The 19459-nt window shown below is 39.2% G+C and overlaps 1 protein-coding gene across 3 annotated transcripts in view; it reads left to right on the forward strand.

The window, feature by feature from the left end:
• LAMA3 (laminin subunit alpha 3) overlaps nucleotides 1–19459 on the forward strand; it is a 106546-nt gene that overhangs the window by 70808 nt on the left and 16279 nt on the right. For all 3 annotated transcript variants that reach the window (XM_031503734.3, XM_085572010.1, XM_085572009.1), the window contains exons 42-56: nucleotides 2906–3015; nucleotides 5289–5369; nucleotides 6695–6801; nucleotides 9477–9527; nucleotides 9880–10031; nucleotides 10575–10685; nucleotides 10784–10895; nucleotides 11480–11647; nucleotides 12772–12968; nucleotides 13734–13850; nucleotides 14368–14519; nucleotides 15812–15953; nucleotides 16551–16650; nucleotides 17028–17144; nucleotides 17228–17407. In XM_031503734.3, the coding sequence (XP_031359594.2) occupies nucleotides 2906–3015; nucleotides 5289–5369; nucleotides 6695–6801; nucleotides 9477–9527; nucleotides 9880–10031; nucleotides 10575–10685; nucleotides 10784–10895; nucleotides 11480–11647; nucleotides 12772–12968; nucleotides 13734–13850; nucleotides 14368–14519; nucleotides 15812–15953; nucleotides 16551–16650; nucleotides 17028–17144; nucleotides 17228–17407 (1897 nt within the window). The remainder of the gene's footprint in view (nucleotides 1–2905; nucleotides 3016–5288; nucleotides 5370–6694; nucleotides 6802–9476; nucleotides 9528–9879; nucleotides 10032–10574; nucleotides 10686–10783; nucleotides 10896–11479; nucleotides 11648–12771; nucleotides 12969–13733; nucleotides 13851–14367; nucleotides 14520–15811; nucleotides 15954–16550; nucleotides 16651–17027; nucleotides 17145–17227; nucleotides 17408–19459) is intronic.

Genomic DNA, 19459 nt, shown 5'->3' on the forward strand with positions numbered 1-19459 from the left:
CGGTGCATTCCTGCGTGTTATGTCATCCTCCCTGACTTTGTTTCAACCAACCATGTTGCTTTAATGGAAACTATAAACCAATTCAGCACATTCTGGGAGATGACTTACAGGCTCCTGCTTTGGAGGGGCAGGGCAGGCTGTGACAGGAAAGTGCTGCGGCACAGCAAGAAAGATCAAGAAGTTTCACTTCAGATTAGAATTACGAAGGCAAATTTTACTTTCACCTCATGAAGTATGTGATATAGGTTTTTCTTTATCCTGTCCTTCTCACAGCTGAATTAACTTTCAGATATGTAGAGCTAAATGAGCCCTTGGTCCCAGGCAGGCGAAATCATCCAGAATAATGTGGTGAAAAATGAAAGCCCTGAGGGCCTTTATTTCCATCATGAACTTCCGCCCAACCAAGAGCAAGTTTGCCTCTCTGTAGAGGAGCCATGGGACAAAAACCCGACATGGTGCAGAGAAGACAAGGAGGCTTCCCATTGTGGAGCCATCAAGTTCCACATCCAAAGTGCAAAGCTTGTTCACTTGGCTTCCTGCTGCTCACCTGGAGCCCCAGACCTGAGTATCTGCATTTGTCAGTGTCCTTCTAGTGACAACCTCCAGACACAGCTTTGTGAGAAAGGCTAAGCCCAGGCTGGCTCCTTCCCCTGTGCAGCAGCAGAGCCCTCCCTGGCTCAGGCAGTCGTTCTCCCACTTCCACATGCTGCTGGAAGGAGAGAAGTGCTGCTGGAAGAGGGGAACAATGGAGGGCAGGGGGAGGTGGACAAGAATGAAGACCTTGGTTCTCATGTGAAGGGAAAAAGCATTTCTTTGCCATTAATCAGGCTTTGTGTGTTGTGGTCCCTGCCCTTCCTCCTGGAAGGCACATTCCCTCAGCAGCAGCATGGTGCCGAGACTTGCTTATCCCATGGCATGTTGCTTCATGTCACGGAGCCCCACGTGTTTGACGTGACCTCAGTGGCTCTGCTGTGGCCCTGACACACTGCTCTGACTGCCTGGTACCATATGGGTGCATATGGAGTCAGATGGAAATTTTCCTTTAGTGTTTGCAATACTAGATGGTTTGGAGGTCTGTGACTCCAGGGGTATCTCTGACCCTGTAAAACTCAAAGGAAGACTCATGAGTGGGTTGCTGCTCTGGCTTCATTGCACTGTGCCTAGTGAGCTCCAACTTTTATATGTCATGTAGCTAGAGGAGCAGCAGGGCACATTCAGGGTGGCTTATATGTGAAATAGCTGAAATTTTCTTTGCAATTAAAAAATTGCTTCAGTTTCTATAGACAGAGTGAGAAAAACAAAAACCCAGGAGATAAACTTCTGGGAGGAGGTTGCTCTAAGATGAAACCAGCACATATATTTTAAATAGATCTCTTTTACTCTTTCTACAGTTGAATTTATTATTCAGGATTATGAAAACTGACAGTAATTTTTCAGAAACAGTCTGAATTTTCTATTAGGCTTTTGCAGGAACATATGCACCAGCTTTTATAGAGGCCACATTTTAAAATTATTTCTTTTGCAAATATAGTGCCTTTGTGATACTTGGCATTTAACTTCGTGTCAAATGACTCATCTGGGAATTGGAGCTTCTCCTGTTCTTTCCCAGAACCAGAACTTTTTATCAATGAGCCACAGATATAATTCTTTAACCAAAATGAAAACAAATTAGGGGTTACCACTTGAGGGAAGAGCTCATGGTTGAGGGAATCTGGTGTGAAGAAATGTGAAGGAGAATGGATTTTTAGAGAAGATGGGAGACACAGAGCTATTTCCCATTTGTAGGGAAAAATGCCCTTCTTCTGCCAGTCATGGTAGTAGGGTCTTCAAACATAGCCCTGAGCCACTGAGGTCCCTGAAATGGAAGCACAGGTTGCTCAGTGACTGCTTCCAGCTGATTTCCTGCTTTCTTTTTCCCATCTTTTGCTCTGTTAGTAAGTCTTCTGTTCTGTGGGACATTTGATCAGTCTGCTGCACAGAAGACAAACAGTTGTAGAACTTAAGAGTGCGAATGCCCCTTGACTGTTAGTCATTTGATATTTTTCTTATGGTTGCTTATGTATTTTATGCTGCTTATGTATTTGAACAACATCTATTTTAAATTAGTGACACTTTAGGTAATGCAAAGACAGCTTCCTTATTCTGTACCCATAAAATATAAACGTATGACAATTAGACAGCACTAGAATTAAGAATGCTTCTAAACCAAGATACAATTCCCAACAATTTTATCATGGGAAAAGGGGATCAGCTGCATCAATTTTAATTGTATTCTTAGCTTTTGCTTTCTATTATTTATTCCAGTTATTACAGACAAATACAAGTAACACATACACTGGAAAAACTACATGAAATTCAATTCTGGTCTGAATCTACTAAGAGAAACATTTTTGTATTTATTTAATGATATTTTTAAAGGAATGTACTTGGACTCAATTGATTGCATACTTTTAGATGGTATCTGCCTTCTAAGTGTTAAGATGCAAAATTTAAAGATTTATGTAAATGTAGAGACTTTCAATTGTAATATGAAGACAGAGAGAGAGCATTAATGGAATGCTCCTTTACTAACTATGCATCTGGCTGAGTTTCTTTAAAAATATGTTTAATTTCAACTTATTTTATGTTTAATTTCAACTTATTTTATGTTTAATTTCAACTTTTAAATTCAATTTTTTTATCTGTTGCTTTTCCACAAGAGGGAGTAAATTGTGCTTTGTACAGTTAGAAAGTGGACTGAAACTGTTCTGTCCTGGCTGTGGAGGCAGTCTGGCAATAAATGCTTGATTATATGGAAGAAAAAGAACATATTCTCTGAGTAAATAGACTGTATTTTTTACAATAATAGTAAAGCTGTAGTGAGTGATAAAGTACTGCTAAATGTCTTGCTTACTTCCTTTCCAAGGACTGCCAGTATAATACTGCTGGGGAGAAATGTGAGCACTGTAAAGATGGTTATTTTGGAGATGCCACTCAGGGTTCCTGCCGGGAATGCCCTTGCCCATATACAAACAGGTACAGTAAAAGCTTGTAAGAAGAGTCAAGCAGGGGAGGGAAGAAGAAAAAGGGAGGAAAAAAAAAAAAAAAAAAAAAAAAAAAAAAAAAGAAAAAAAAAAGAGAGAGAAAAAAAACCCCAAAGCCTAAACTCTGCTACCACAGGAATATAATGGTCTTCTTCTCTGTTCTCATATCGAGACCATGGTGGTCTGTCTCACAGCATTGACTTTTTTAATAAGCTGGGTATTCCAATTCTCATTCAGACCCTGAACTTCAAGAGGCACACTGCTCATAGCCTTGGGGAGCCCCAGACAGTAGAATGGGCTTTTTTCCAAAACCACCATTACTTTCTTCATAATGAGAAATATACAATGAGGTCTCTTCCCTTACTGGGCATATCCAGAATCATTCTTTTTTACTGGAATGAAAGATGTTTAGCACCATTACTCTGGCTAGAAGATAAGAGAAAACAGTGAAACAAGCCTTTTATAGGAATTCAGAAAAATTGTTAGGATTCAAAAATAATATAAAAACATTTAAGGTCTTAAGCACATATCTAGAACTCTAAAAGAGTATGATTGCTTTTCCTGTCAAAGTTCTGTTTGAAGTGCAAACATACTGAGATGAAAAGTGAAAAAATGAAACTTACTTGTATCTAATAAGGTTGCCAGCCTTTTAAAACTGGGCAGTTAATTGCATTTTAAATGCATGATATATTTAGCCAGATTGTTATCACTGGTCACTTCTAAACCATGGTAAATAAAATCATTAAAATAATAAATAATAAATAAATAAAATAATTTAAAATAATAAAGAAAATAATTATTTTATAATATTAAATAAAAATTAAAATAATAAATAAAATAAAATAAATATAATAATAAATAAAACAATAAAATCAATAAAATTTTAAAAAAACCAAACAAACCCTAAACTATAAATTGCTAAAGACACCACATGGTATGTGCCAGGTGCATTAGCACACACCACCTAACCTTAAGTAAGAGATTTACACCATTAGACAATAGACAGGTTTATCATTTATCAGAAAACTCTCTGACAAGATCTGGTTTTGACAGTCTCTTCTGCAGGTGCTTGCCTGAGGCTGACTGAACATGTTTTTAGTCATCGTTTGCTTTCAGAGTTCTGAATTATCTAGGGAGACCATAAACCTTTGCAGTTTCATAACTGCAGATTAGGGTCATGAATATAATTCTTGACACAGGAAAGGCACCCCACCTGGCATTACTGGACTTGACAATTTTCCATCCAGTCAGATTCCAGTGATTCTTAGTGCAGACCTCTGTCTGATACACAGACTTGCTTCATCCAACTGTTCATAGATTAAAAAATAAAAATAGCAAACATGGCCCTCCAGCCTTCTCCTTCACAAACATTGAACTTTGAATCTAGACAAATCTCCTTGAAAGAACAGAGAAAAAAAGTTCATTGTGTTAACCAGATTCTTGGGATCCCAAAAATTGTGCACAATTCTACTTTGCCTTGGTTAAAAAACACCTAAACATTAACTACATAAAAATATCCTTTAATGTTCTCATGGAAAGGGGAAAGGAAAGGGGAAAGGAAAGGGGAAAGGAAAGGGGAAAGGAAAGGGGAAAGGAAAGGGGAAAGGAAAGGGGAAAGGAAAGGGGAAAGGAAAGGGGAAAGGAAAGGGGAAAGGAAAGGGGAAAGGAAAGGGGAAAGGAAAGGGGAAAGGAAAGGGGAAAGGAAAGGGGAAAGGAAAGGGGAAAGGAAAGGGGAAAGGAAAGGGGAAAGGAAAGGGGAAAGGAAAGGAAAGGAAAGGAAAGGAAAGGAAAGGAAAGGAAAGGAAAGGAAAGGAAAGGAAAGGAAAGGAAAGGAAAGGAAAGGAAAGGAAAGGAAAGGAAAGGAAAGGAAAAAGGAAAGGAAAAAGGAAAGGACACATACAAACATGAGGAAATGTTGTCTAGCACAAGCTATTGATTCTTGCCTACTAAGATAAAATAGCTACCCAGACTTGTTTTATGACATCACTATTAAGGTTTATTTTAGTAATACATTTGGGTAGTGAACTATTATACTCAGTCCACAGGGCCAAGAAATGACAATTTTTTGAGTCTGAGGAAATTGCACAAAAAAATATGAAACTTCAAAGAATTAGTCACAGTAAATTATCTAGAGGCAATTAAATTAGCTGAGAAGTAATTTGGTGGTGTAAAAACTTTTAATCTTAAAGTCATTAAACTGAATCTCTAGAGTGTAAAATCTATTTGATCACATGCTCACAATAATATTTTTGCTTCTTCTCAAAGATTTGCAGCTGGCTGTGTGGCAAATGGTGAAGAAATCCAGTGTCTCTGCAAAGAAGGCTACACCGGAGCTCGTTGTGAACGGTGAGTAGCCTGTCTCTCAAAACCAGGAGTTTTGAGAGATACAATAAAAGGAGGGATGCCTGTACTGGGACAGACACATGTGGACATATGGACATGCACCTATGCACAGTATGCATGTCCATAAAGAGTAGCTATTTACATGAACAACTGCTGAAGAATGGTGCTGTGGTGTAATTCCAGTCACAAACCTAATGCTCCCTGGGGAAATGTTAGCAATTCTCCACAGACTGCACCATTTTTACTGAAAAGAGGTGTCTGCCTCTTTGCTGAAGTGCCCTACTCCCTCTTATTTCACCCTTTTTCAAGTTAAAAACATTTTCCCCTTTCCTCCAGTGTATATGGTGGTGCCTCAATGGTCTTATCCGACAGCAACATGTAACATTTAGCATCCTACCCTTCATCCCAAATAATTCTGATGTGCTCCACAGTTGGAGCTTACACTCAATAGGTTGATGTAATCTCTTTTGCTGGAACATTGCAGCAGTCTGGCAAAGCAGTAGAGGAACGGCATGGCAGTTTCAGGCAGGCAGAGGAACCAATTTCACTGAGTTTCAAATCCAGAGAGAACTGAAGTGTAATGGAGTGGTGTTGTCTGGTTCAGAAATTTGAAGCTAATAAGTCATGATGTCACATCTGAAGACTGGACCTGCAGTAGGACATGGTGCCTTTGACCCTGTCTGATCTGTGGGTTATAGGTATTTTCTTTTCCAGGTACAGCTGTACCTCAGCTGCTCATCATGGCCCTTTGATCCTGCATTATCACCCCTATAAGTCTTACCACAGAGTGACTTCTAGGAATGTTAGGTATCCAGTCTGAACAATACATTTTACCTTTAAAATGTATAGAGATCAGTTACACAGACTGCTTTGCTGGCAGGAGGCAAGAGGGGGTGTCATGAAGCAGAAGGGTGATGATGTCATTCAGCGCTGTTGCTGTTTGAAATCTCAGCTGTGCTTGCAGTGTGATCCCCCTCAGTATGTGTTTTCTGGTGGGATCACAGGCCAGAATAGCATGGTTTGCTTGGTTAAGCCTTGTCAAATTCTTGTCAGACTAAGAGAATTATTCCTGCAAGGGCACTGTGGGAGTTCTTTTATTTTTAGAAAAAAATTCTTCAGCACTCACAAAGATATTTTTAGCATAGTGCAGAGGATACTGTAAACCAAGAATATATTATTTCTGTCTAAGTCAAGACATGAAATCAAAAGTTCTTGAAAGTTTCTTCAGGCGAATAACTGGGTTTTTATCTCAAGGGAAGGTATATTTCACAAAATTAGCTTCAACTATTTAATAATTTAATAAGAATTACTTGTATCTCTTTATCTAGCTGTGCTCCTGGATATTTTGGAAATCCACAGAAATATGGAGGCTTCTGTCAGAAATGTAACTGTAATAATAATGGACAGCTGGCTAGCTGTGACCACCTGACTGGAGGTACGTGAGGGCCTGTGCATGGAGCATTGTTCTGAATGGAAGGGAGCATTGTTTTATCTTTGGGAAGCAAAGAAGGAAGGTACTTGGATAAGCTGAACTGAAAGAAATATCTAGACTTACAAAAAATGTAGATTTTTTTTTTTACAAAATGTAAGATTTCCTAAAACAGAACACCACAATAATAGAAGGGCTGTCCCTGAGTCGTCAGGTTTACCCTTCTAAACAGTTTTGTCCTGTATTTTCCTTCATAAATACTGCTGACTTTATTTTGGTTTCATGACTGTGTTTTTAAATGTATCATGGTTCCTTTGCTGACAGGGTTCAATCATATCCTGCCAGTCTGTGTTATGGATTTAGGAAACTGAGCATCCTCAAAATGCCTTTTCAAAATGTATTTGGCACAGTTTAGCAAAATCTTCAGTCTGCCTCAGGCACTGCTGTCTTAGGTATCCAAGATGTCTGCATTTGCAGTGGAAGTTAGAACCTGACTCAGGAGGCTCTTTTATAAATCCTGCTACTCTGCTCTTCTAGCTAAAACATCCATGATTTCCCAGAATCAGTCACACATGTACCTCACTACTAGTAAGCTCTTACATAATGCAATGGGCATATATTTGCTTTATCTGTTAGAATTCTGAAGTAAAGGGCCTGATCTTACATTCCTCAGTGTCTTTACCTCAATTCACCTCAGTCCCTTGGGATACTCCTTTATATTCAGAAACACAGAGGCCACTGCTCCTGAAATGTCCTTGATTCTTCCATATTTTCATTCACCAATGACATTTCACTTTTTCTTCCCTGTAAACAGATTGTCTTCCTCATATGTTAATGAAGTTTCCAACTAATAACTCCAAATATTTCTATCCTCTTAATTTCTCTGCACTGATGTTCATCCTGCAGTCTAATCTAGTAACTCCAAGGAACCCACTGTCTTTCCTTGGCCACAGAAATCAGAAAAACAGCAGGTGATGTGAACTGCTGTTGGCAGCTGGTGCAATTTTTCAATAGCTTGTTCTCATTTTATATTTCATCATTAAAGTAATACATCTCTATTATACCTTGTATGGAACACATCCAAGCAGTATTTGATGTTTTATAATTCCTTTATTTTTTGAAGCCACAGTTTGCTAGGACAAACTAATCTGTAGGGCAATATTCAACAAGCCAGTTTGTTTTCCTCCAACTACACCTCCTGATCAGCTGTCTCTTTTTCTGCATTAGGAATAAGTCCATCTGTGATCATGTTCTAGCAAGTTCCTTTTGTGTGATGTTCTGCTCTTGGCCAGAACGTTACCATTTCTTGGCTGATGTTGGTGCACAAGCTGTAATAATAGTTTTATTTAATTGATACTTCACGGTGACAGCTGAAATGTGCCTGCTGTTAGCTGAACTACACAACAGCAGAACTACACAGATGTTTGCATTTCAGAGGAATTTCCTTCATTCTCTTAAAAATATATCCTTTATGATTTGTCTCTTCTGGCAGCAACGATCACTACCAATCCCATTTAACTTCCTGATGACTTAATGTGCAAGTGCCAAAGGAAATGGCACAGCTAGGCAGTTTGTTCCAGACTGTTTCATGCTGCTGGTAAAGTTCAGGTCCAATTTTATCACTGTGTCCTCTCACAAGTTGCAAGCTGTTGATGACTCTTGACAGTGGCAGCTTATACTGAGTGCATCCTTTTCCCTTAGAGTAAAAGACATAGAATCACTAAGGTTGGAAAATACTTTCAAGATCATCAAGTTCAATCTTTGACCAAGATGCATGGCCCTTTTCATTTTCAAGAGGAGATGAGAGCTTGGTGGTGAGACCAAGCCTGTAAAAGGAACTTGGGCATCAAGATGGGGAGATTCCTGTCCTATTGATTGCATTTTTAGGAGCCAGTTCCTCTCCTGCATCCTAGAAGTTGGTATCCCAGGATGTTACTCCACATGCACCTGGAGACTGTTGAGCTTCTTATAACAGGGTTTGGAAAAACCAAACAGAAGAGTGCATTGGACAGGAAGTCACCTGTGCAGGCTTGTTGGAAAGTCTGAGGGCAATATTTGTTATATATGACCAGTATCTGTGGCCCAAGCTGCTTGCCTTGTCTTACATACAGTGCTTCCATCCATACACACACACACTGTGGATTTCTCTCAAGTTTGATTAATACCTTAATCTTCCAAGCTGTGACAGGCATGAAGGAAGGCCATAAATATTTCTCAGTTCCTTGTGGGTAAGACATTCTTTGGGGAATCAGAACCTGGTTTGAACCTGAATACTGAAGTAGATAAAGGGTTTGAACCCATGTCCTGGATAAACTGCTTTAACAATATAATCTTGTCTCCAGTCCTGGTGGTATTATTCTAGACAAATTCTTACAATACATTTGGCAGACTTGGTGTGAAAGGGTCTCCTGCTCCTATCCCAAGTAGCATATATTGTAGGATTACAGTAGGTTTCCTTTGAGGGATGGAAAAGGTGTTGCTTTCATCAAGACATTAGTGGGAGTTGAATGTTCTGAGCAGGCTCAAGCCATCTAAGCATTTCAGCTCATTCACAGTGGGTATGGATTTATGAAGGGGCAGCAATGTGTTTTAATGGCTGCCAAACATGAAAAGTGAGGGAAAAATGCAGTAGTATTTCCATAAGAAGACTTTGGTTATTAATGACATTCTTGTGATTTCAGAATGTTTCAATAATGAACCAAAAGATGTGGATCCCAATGAAGATTGTGACTGTAAGTGATAAAATAGAACTGCTCTGAATACATACTGATGACTCTTTTAAGGGTGACATAGTTTAAAAAGGACTGAGATATCCTGTCATGAATGTTTTAAAAGCAAACGTTCAACCAGATACTTGGAAAAATTATTAAAGAGGTGCTCGTCTAGTCAAGTGTAAATGGAACCTCCTCCTTACTTCAGGCTTAAGTTGCTTTCCTTGATGCTGCAGGCTTTTTGTTGCCTTTGCTCTTCTGGCAGCACCAGGTGACAAGCTTGAAAGCTTTTCCACCATTACTAATGTGTTCAGTGAAATGTTCTCTGTGTTAAATCTCAATGATATGTATTGATTTCCACTGCTCCCTCCAGCCTGTGACAGCTGTGTGATTACACTGCTGAAGGATTTGAGCACAATAGGTGACGAGCTTCAGCTCATCAAGTCTCAGCTGCAAAATGTCCATGCAAGTTCCCACACTCTGGAGCAGATGAGAGACCTGGAAACACGCATCAAGGACTTAAAGGTAGTCAAACAGAAACAGAAAAGTGGATTTAAGATTAAGTGGATAGGCAATGAACTCAGGAACCTTTGCCATAATTTTGTCACTTGCAAGAAGGCATACATCAACCCTGGATTCCAAATATCAGATGCTGGTGGCACTGGGTTTCACCTGTTAGAAGGTAGCTGTGATTTTCAATATCATGCTGTGAAACAGAATCAGTATATCTGCTTTTTCTGTGGCCTGCCCACCTTGGAAGTTATACCTCTGAGGTGTCCCTCTAGCTATGTCCATTTCAAGCATTTCATGTTTCTGCCTTACTGAAACCCCCTAACATTCCACTTGCTATTACCAAAATTAATTCTAAAAAAAGTGTTATTTGGTTGGAATAGCAGTTGCTGTACTCACAAATAAAAACCCCAGGTTTTGGGAAGTAATGGTTCAGTTTTCATATCAATAATTCTGCTTTTATTTACCTTGGGTCAAGATTTAATCCAGTGAAATTTTTGCTTTTTGTCTGCTGTGCAGTGGGTGATTTATTGGACTAATTTTTTCCTTTCTTTTCAGGTCTTACTCAACAACTACCACTCTGTTGTCCACAATCAAGGTTCAAAGGTAGATGAGTTGGAGACAGAATTCATTAAACTAAATCGTGATGTTGATGCTCTCCAGGAAAAGGTGACTTACCAAATCAATTTAAAAGTACATATCTCCTGACTATGTATTAGCATGCTGTGTCCAGTTACTTTTAATCTAATATTTTTTCTCCTTGCTAGGCTGAAATGAACTACAAAGAAGCTGAGAGATTATTTAACAATTTTGGTCAAACTCATCAAAAAGGAAAGGATTTGGTTTCACAAATACAAATAGTGGTCAACAATATACGAGGTAAAAAGTAATTTCAACTCATGTTTTGTTTTATATCATCTTTTCAGCTTACTTACAATATTCTTAATTACACATAGGAAGTTTTCTTAGAAAACAACTTTGTAAATCAGAATTTAGTCACAGCTGTAGTATTCACTCTTTCTATTAGAAATCTAATATATAATGTTAGTTTAGGATCCTACCTTCCTTATGAAGTGAAAAGGGACAGAGAAGCTTTACTACAGAGACATTTCGAGCAACAAATTTGACTATCCTCACTCAAGTCTAACTTTGTTCTGGGTTGTTATCCTGGGCTCTTTAAAGTTAGAAGCTTAAAATTTTTGCAGTGAACATAGTGATTTGGGACAAATTTCAAGGCCAAGGCCATCTTGCTCTCTCTGACTGTGTATCATGGGATACTTTTAATCTTAATAGAATTAATGGAAAATGGATCTGTTTTATTAAGGAAAAAATAAGACATGCCTATTCCTGAATTAATTAATGAAGCAGATCCATCTCAGAGAAGATGTTGGCTCTGTCATTTGAGCATTTTGAATAGGCTTAAGCACGCCCTGTTTTTAACTTTGACAGTGCTTTTTTTTCAGTGCTCTTGGAACAGATATCTGGCACAAACGCAGAAGGTAACAACCTGCCCCTGGGAGATGCCTCTGAAGAGCTGGCCGAAGCTCAGCGCATGATGGCAGAGATGCGGAGCCGCAGCTTTGGCCAGCTTCAAGCTGAGGCAGAGAAGGAGCGGGTGGAAGCTCAGCGGTGTAAGTGCTTCCTCTCTCAGCTTCTGACTCTCTAGAAAGTTCAGTCATAAATCTGAAGAATTATTGGTTGGGTTGGAGTAGAGGGAGCGGCCTTTTGCAGTGTATTCCTGAGATACGTAGCTGTTGTTGGTCAACAGGAAAGTGGTTTTTCTGGAGGGGATTTAAAGGAATTTTTAGTGTGTTATGGAAGAAAATGGGTTGAGCTGGGGAAGAAACTCAGTAGATCCTTCTTTTGTAACTAGGTCAATCTCAGTAAAATAAAGATGTAGCCAATCCTAACACACCTATTAAATTCTTCTGTGTATTGTAAGAGATAGGCAGTGGTACATAGAGTTGTTTTTGAGGAACTGCATGTTTAATTTAACAACAGATTTTCCGAAGCTGCTAGAATAATTCAAGGGCCAGGTCATACAAGGATGAGGAGATTCACGAGTTCTAATTGCACTAGTTTTACTCTCTGTCATGTTCTTTGCAAGTGTTTGACTGGGACATTCAGAAACTCGATTCCAGACAGTGGAGACATCAAGAAATTTGCAGGCTTGTCCCCTAACCAGGAGCATAGTGGAGGAATGTGAAAGCCCATATGAGTGACAGTTAATTTCCATCAACCTTGAACATTGATACCTACCTCTGAGTGATTCTTCTGTATTCTATTTTGTCAGCAGTGAAACGGGCATGCTAAAGGGTGTGATTAATTTGACATCTTTTGTGTTCCTATATTCTTTGAAATTAAATGTGCTCGTATCTCTCCATTGATTACCAAAGAGGCTTTGATAACTAGCACAGTTGTAGATGTCTACATTGTGGATGAAATTGTTGATGAAATTATGTTATTTCCATATGAAAAGAAAATTCATATTTTCAGATCAGCATCATCCTTACTTAATTAAGAGAAGATTTATCTGTGTTCTGTGTCTGCAGCAGCAAACTAGCGAGCAGATTTGATGCAGCGAGATGCTGAATAGTATCTTTGCTATAGTAGCACTGAAATTAGCATTGCAGAAAATGCTCAGTTCACACAAGTACAGCTTTATAATCCTGAATGTCAAGGCCTTTTTAGCAAAGTTTTTGCTGGCTCCCTTCTTATCTGAACAAAACTTTTCTTTCTGGTCCTGATACTGCAGTACTGGCACGTATTAAGAATGAACTACAGAAGTACCACCAAGAAAATCGTGGGCTTATTAAAGTTGTGAGGGATGCACTGAATGACTATGAATCCAAAATCACTGACCTTCGTGAAGTTCTGAATGATGCGACAGCTCAAATCAAGCAGGCTGAAGGCTTAAACAAAGACAATACAGTTCTGCTAGAAGATATTAAGGTAATGTTGGCGATCAGGAGAAAAAAATTAAACCTCAGAAGATTAAGAAGTGGTTTTGGTTGCTGCTTTTGACCTCACAAAGATAAGCAGCACTAATTCTTTAGACTTTCTTCAGGGTCTCGTTCCATCTTCTGATGGGTGTGTGGACAGGTGTAAATGTGGTGTACTGCTGCTTATGGTCTCTTTGTGTGACCAGAGCAGTGTGACCAAGACATAGCTCTGATGAGAGCAGGGGAGGAGAGTCTCTTCCCAGTACTTCTTTCCAGCTGCCACTAGTGCTTTTGTTTCCTTTTCTAGACCAAATTCCTGACGCTGATGTGCTTTTCATAGTAAGTTCTTCAAAGTATTTAGCTTTAACAGCAATGAAAGATGGGAGCAAAAATGGGTGCAATACTGTTAAATTATTTGGGATTAGTGTTCTACAGAACAGCGGCTGAGATCTCATCAGGACAAGGAACAGCTGTTATTATTAAGCAGTATTTGAATTTTAGAGCTAGTAAAATAGTACAAGGAATAAGTGTGTGCCGCAGGACACATTCACTTAATTGTGGTCTTGTTGAAATGTATCACTTGTTGAAATGTAGCACACTCATTTAAGAAAAAAAAGTGATTGCACCCTTGGTAAATCCTACTGCAAGCTAGATTAGGTTTGGGTTTGTTGTTTTGATTTGATTTTTTTTTTTTAAATTTTGGTTTCAAGATACGGCTTTTCCTGCCCCTTTTCTTAACTAAATCACATGTGTTCAACTTGTCCTTTTTCCTCAGAAACGGATTGAGGAGACAAATGTGCAACAGACTGGTGTCATGAATATTCTGAGGTCAGCCCGGTCTTCCCTGACACAAGCTAAGAGTGTACTTGGATTATTGCAAGAGAGCAAAGAGGTAACGTTTATGAGAAGGTTAAAAACCCCAATATCTTCTTAGAGATGAGGCTTATCTGAGCCTGTCAAGAAAGAAAGGATCTCACAGTCCATCCTTGATGGAAAAGGATTCTGCCTGCCTGCACAGGTTTCTGTAAGAGAGGATTGTTGAGGACTGTGATGTGTCTGAGGAAGACACTGAGCTGCAGGTATCAGCATCTGGGAGAACATCTGGGAGAAGTACCAGAAGCAATTGTTCTACTCTTGTATTTATTTCTGATTAATTGCTTTTAGCCACTGTCAGAGGGGCGAGATACTAGACTAGAAGGGTCTTTGCTCTGACTCAGCTTTTATGTAATGGGTCTGGAAGCATAATATAATGACTGCCAGTTATTTCCAGTAACCTGCACAGTAACTTGGTAGGGAATGTTTTTCCCTTTGGTCTCCTCAGGTGCAAGGTATGTGTAACACTGAAGTATACATGGACAAAATGAAACATGTACAAATACAAATAAAATTACATCTTTTTAAAACTATAGGAATATGAAAGCCTGGCTGCTCAGCTGGATGGAGCAAGGAAGGATATGAATGAAAAAGTGGCAAATCTGTCATCAGCAAGCAAAGAACCACTGGTGGTGAGGGCCGAGGAACACGCCAAATCTTTGCAAGATTTGGCAAAACAACTTGAAGAGTATGTTGCCATTCCTGTAAATGAGTAATTTTGTACATAACAAAAATGAAGTTGTTGTAATGGTCTGTAATTTCACTTGCTTTCATAACCATTTGCAAAGCTAAAGAGAAATTAAGTTGGTCTTTTTCTGCTTCTTCATGATGTGCAGAAATTTTCCTTTTCACCATAAAGCAAATCTTCCTGTATCTTTCCTGATTTTTTCCCCCTAGAAGTGTGAACCCATATAATACTGTTTTATACTGCTGTACTAACACTTCATTAATATCTTACTAGCTAGAGAAAATCCTCATATACAGAGTGGGAAGATGTTTAGCATATTTTTTGTAGTTATTTCAGGTACTCATACTCAGGGATGCTTATATGATATCAAAGAATTGAGGCAAATAATTGGAATAAATGGCTGTCTTGGCAGTCTTCAGACATGCCTGCTCAGCACTATGGAGGAAAAGACCTCCGTCAGTTTTCTCAGCCTTCAAGAAATCTTCTAGAAAAACAAAAATATTATAAACTTGAAAGGAATCAAGTGATTCTCTCTCCATTATTTGTACTTTGCGTTGGAATTATGAGAGGGAGTTTGGAGGCCTTCTGTAATATATCAGAACAAAATGAAAAAGTGAAATCCTGATTTATTTTTCCCTGTGCAAATTGTTGGCATTTTGTTGTTACGCCAAGTAGAAAGTCTCAGAAAATTAAATTCCAAAATACCTAACATGTCTGGAAAATTCTTGGGTAAAAACCCCACATTTCCATTATTTTTTTTGTTAGTTTTCAGTGTGAATTTTTTAAATTAAGAAGGTATTGTTCTCACAAATACAAGGCAGCTAGTACTGGACAGCTGTATAGTTCACAAGGAGTGGGTAGAAGAGATTTTGTCTGTTGTTTCTGATTCCAGAGCTGCTCTGCTGGTTCTTGGGGAAAACACAAAAGGTCTTCTAGTTACTTAATGGTCTGACATCTACAGTTCTCTGAATTCCTCTTAGCTGAATTGTACTTGGAGGGCTGTGATTGAGGTGCCTTATTATTGACCATATGCTTTGGTGAATTTTCTCTGTCTTAATCATTTGGAGTCTCACAGCTGTGCTTTTCCATATGCCTGAACTTATGCTGTCTTCTGAAGAGTCTTTCCATGTTGGTCTATCTCCATATTGATATTTTTGTAGAATGAAGTTACAGATCTAATTGAAAACCATTTTCTGTATTGCGTTAACTTAGAAAACACCAAGTTCAGGTCTGTTTGGAATCCATGCCACAGCCATGGAAGAAGGCTGCATTTTTAATCCTGTTTCCCACAGAATAAAGAACAGTGCCAGGAGGGACGAGTTGGTAGGCTGTGCTGTGGAAGCTTCTACTGCCTATGACAATATTATTGGTGCCATCAAGGCAGCAGAGGAGGCAGCCAACCAAGCTGGGAAAGCAGCTGACTCAGCTTTATCAGTAAGTATCAGTAAGTGGCCAAATCATGGTAAAGTTGTTAAAACTGGATTTTTATTTTATTTAACTATCGAAGAAGCCCCAAAATCAAACACCTGTGTGTTTGGCATGCTTTATTTTTCCGTGACCTTTTATATGGGTTGCTGTTCTGCATGTTGATTAATTAGTCTTGGCTCAGCACTAACCAGGCCAATTACTGTCTTTCTGATGAGACTGCCCATATGAGTACTGACTGTTGCTTTCAGTGTAAAAATAAAGAGATCTTACAAGGCAAGCCTGGTAATCACTGCAGGTGATTTCAGGTATTTTCTTTTACTCTGCACTACTAATACCCACAAGCTTTTCAGCAGAGGTATAATATCCAACAGCTGTATGCTAGCAATTTCCTCTTAGCGCCCTAAAATCCATTTTAAGATTGCTAAAGACCAAGGCTGTAGTATGCTTGAATTAATCTGGGTAGTTTTTGCTAAAAGTTATGTTCTTCAGATGAGATCTCAGTAGAATCGGGGGTTCTTTAAATTGGATTGGGCTCTCTCTTTTACTCTTTAAATTTTAATGTAATTATCAAGTGATCTTACAGTACCATGCTTTTATTGTCAGACTGTGAAGAGAGAAGACCTATCAGGAAAAGCTGCAAGGTTAAAAACTGAGAGCAGTGCACTCATGGATCAAGCACAGGAGACCAAAAAGACATTGCAAGGTACTAAGAAAGAAAGTGGTACTAGTAAAATTGACACAGCATGAGAAATTTTCCTTGAATCATAAATTTTCACATCTCAGCAAAGCCCTTCAGCAGTCGTTCAATGAAAAAATGCAAGTTCCATTACAGTGGGACTTTTTGTCATGGTTATTCCCTATGGCAAAAAGGCAAGAAAGTAGATTTCTAGCTTCTGCTATGCTATACACCTTTGCAGTCCTCCTGTCCAGCAAATTCTTTGCCTTGTACTTGTTTTGCAGTGGACTTAATGCTCAGTGGCAGCATGAGCTGTATAAAAGTGTAGACAAGTGCTGCAACACCATCAACAGAAAATTGATATTTTTCTTTAAAATGCTCATGGGGCATTCACTGTTTTGCAGCTATTGGTCCTAACCTTGAAGACCTAAAGCAAAGACTTGATGTCACTGATGGAAAGACGAATGCACTGAAAATTGATCTTGTCACTGCTCAAAATAATCTCAATGGGATAAACAGAGGTTTGTTACCTAGGGATCACTTCTGGCCTGCCCCTTTCATTTGTTACCGTAAGAATTTGCATGTTCATTTCTGTGTGTTTCAGGTGACATTGACAGCATCATCACCAGTGCACGGAGCATGGCAGAAAATGCCAACTCTGTCACCAATAGTGTGTTGGGTGAACTGGTCCCAATTGAAGCAGAAGTGGAAAGAATTAGGAGCAACTATGGAAGCACACAAAGTGCCAGCTTCAATAAAGCACTGATGGAGGCAAACAATTCAGGTATTGCAGGTGCTGTGTGTGACCTGCCAAATCACTGTAAGGCTGAACACGGCCAGTTTGCAGCAGAAGCTTTAATCACTCAAAAGTTAGGCATGTACCCTAAACTAGGGCTTTGAACTTCTTTTAAGGCCAGTAGAAAGGGACAGGAACAGCAGAAAATCACTCAGGCCAGTCTGTGGTATGTGTTAAAATCTAGTGCCATGACTGGTCTCTAAAGATTTGGAGGCCAGGACTAATGGGGGACCTCAAGGGTCAATACTGGGTCTGATCGTGTTCAACATATTTATTAATAATCTGGATGATGGGGCAGAGTTGCCTCAGCATGTGTGCTCCTGATGTGCTCCTAAACTGGAACAGTGGCTGATACACCAGAGGGTCGTGCTGCCATCCAGACAAACCTCCACAGGCTGTGGAAATAAACTGCCAGGAACCTCATGGAGTCCAAAAATGGAAAGTCCTGCACCTGAGGAGAAATAGACCCATGTACCACTATAGGCTGAGTAGGTGGCCAAGATGGAAAAAAACTTGGTAGAAAAGGACCTAGGGGTCTTGGTGGGCACGAAGTTGAAGATGAGCCTGCATTGTGTGCCTGGGGTAAAAGGTTGAAACACAGGAGATTCTGTCTGAATGTCGCCCTGATTCTTAAGATTTTCTAAAGCCTTCTGAGTTTACATTCTGCTAGAAAACTTTCCCACACAATTTCTATAAACAACATATTGTTTTGCATTCCTTCATGGGGGTGGAGAAACTTGATGTACTAGTGGTTTGTCCAATGTCTTTGGAGAGGTGGCCCATTCACTCTCCAATCCACTGTCACCTTTGAAAAAGTATAAAAGTTGGAGTCAGAAAATAAACTTTCTTCTTTATCTTGCAAATAGCAGGTGGCTCGCCTTGTGCTTTCACGTGTCCTATAGCGACATCTGAACATGGCAAAACAGTTATTTTACTGTGAGAGTGACTGAGTACTAGCAGAGGTTGCCCAGAGAGGTTGTGTAGTCTCATCCTTGGGAATATTCAGAAGCCTGCCTAGACACAGTTCTGGACTACTGGACCTAGCTGGCCCTGCTTGAACACAGGGATTAGACACTGTGACCTCCAGAGGTTCCTTCCAACCTCAGTTGCTCTGTGATTATGTGATTTTCTACTACATTGGATAGAGAAAGGTCCTAGACTATTATCTTAGGCTACATGTCTGTTAACTGAAATTAAGTGGAAAGGATTGCACAGAGCCAATGCTGAATACAAAAGAAGGGTCAATCATATTCCCAAACAACTTCATTTTACATCTTTTCAGCATCTTTATCTGATTAAGTTAAGCAAGAGGAAAATATTTTAAATAATATAAATACAAGACCTAGTCCTGCATGGTACTGCAGGGTTGTAAGTCATACCTACAGTTACAAAACTGGTTTAAAGTCATATTTAGAAAAACAAAAACCCGATTACATTTTATTTGTCTTCTGCATAATTGGGTTGGAGTCTGTAAATACTTTCAGAGTGTTTTTTGGTTTTTTTGTTTTGGTTTTGGCTTTTTGCAGTCACAGGAGATGAGAAATTGCTTTCTATTATAACAAAAGTTGAAATTCTCATAATATTTTCTTTTCTCTGAAATAAACCTGGCCAGATACTGTAAGATTCACTTCTAAACTGTGCTGATTAGCAACCTTGACACAAGAATATAATTAATGTCCTACTCAGTCAGGCCAGTAGTCTGCCTACCCCATTATTCACTCTCTGACAATGGCAGTAGGAGATGCTACGAGTCTGAGTCCTTTCTGCTCTCCTTTATTCTCATTCTTCCCTAGCATCCACAGCCACTGGGTAATAATGTCAGAGACCACATCGCTGTTCTGTTTAATCCTTTTTTTCTGGACCTTTGCCTAAAACATTTTTGGAAGTGCTGATTCTTACTGCTTCTGTAAATTCCTTTGGACAAAAATTTCAGGAGTACAATAACCTCTCTATAAACTGCTACTTTTAGTGAGAGCTTCCTAATATTGTAGGACCAGTCAAAACAGTTTTGTCATTACCCTGTCCACTGCTTTTCTGATA

This window comes from Lonchura striata, chromosome 2 (genome assembly GCF_050655825.1).
Source record: "Lonchura striata isolate lonStrDom1 chromosome 2, ASM5065582v1, whole genome shotgun sequence".
NCBI lineage: Eukaryota > Metazoa > Chordata > Aves > Passeriformes > Estrildidae > Lonchura > Lonchura striata.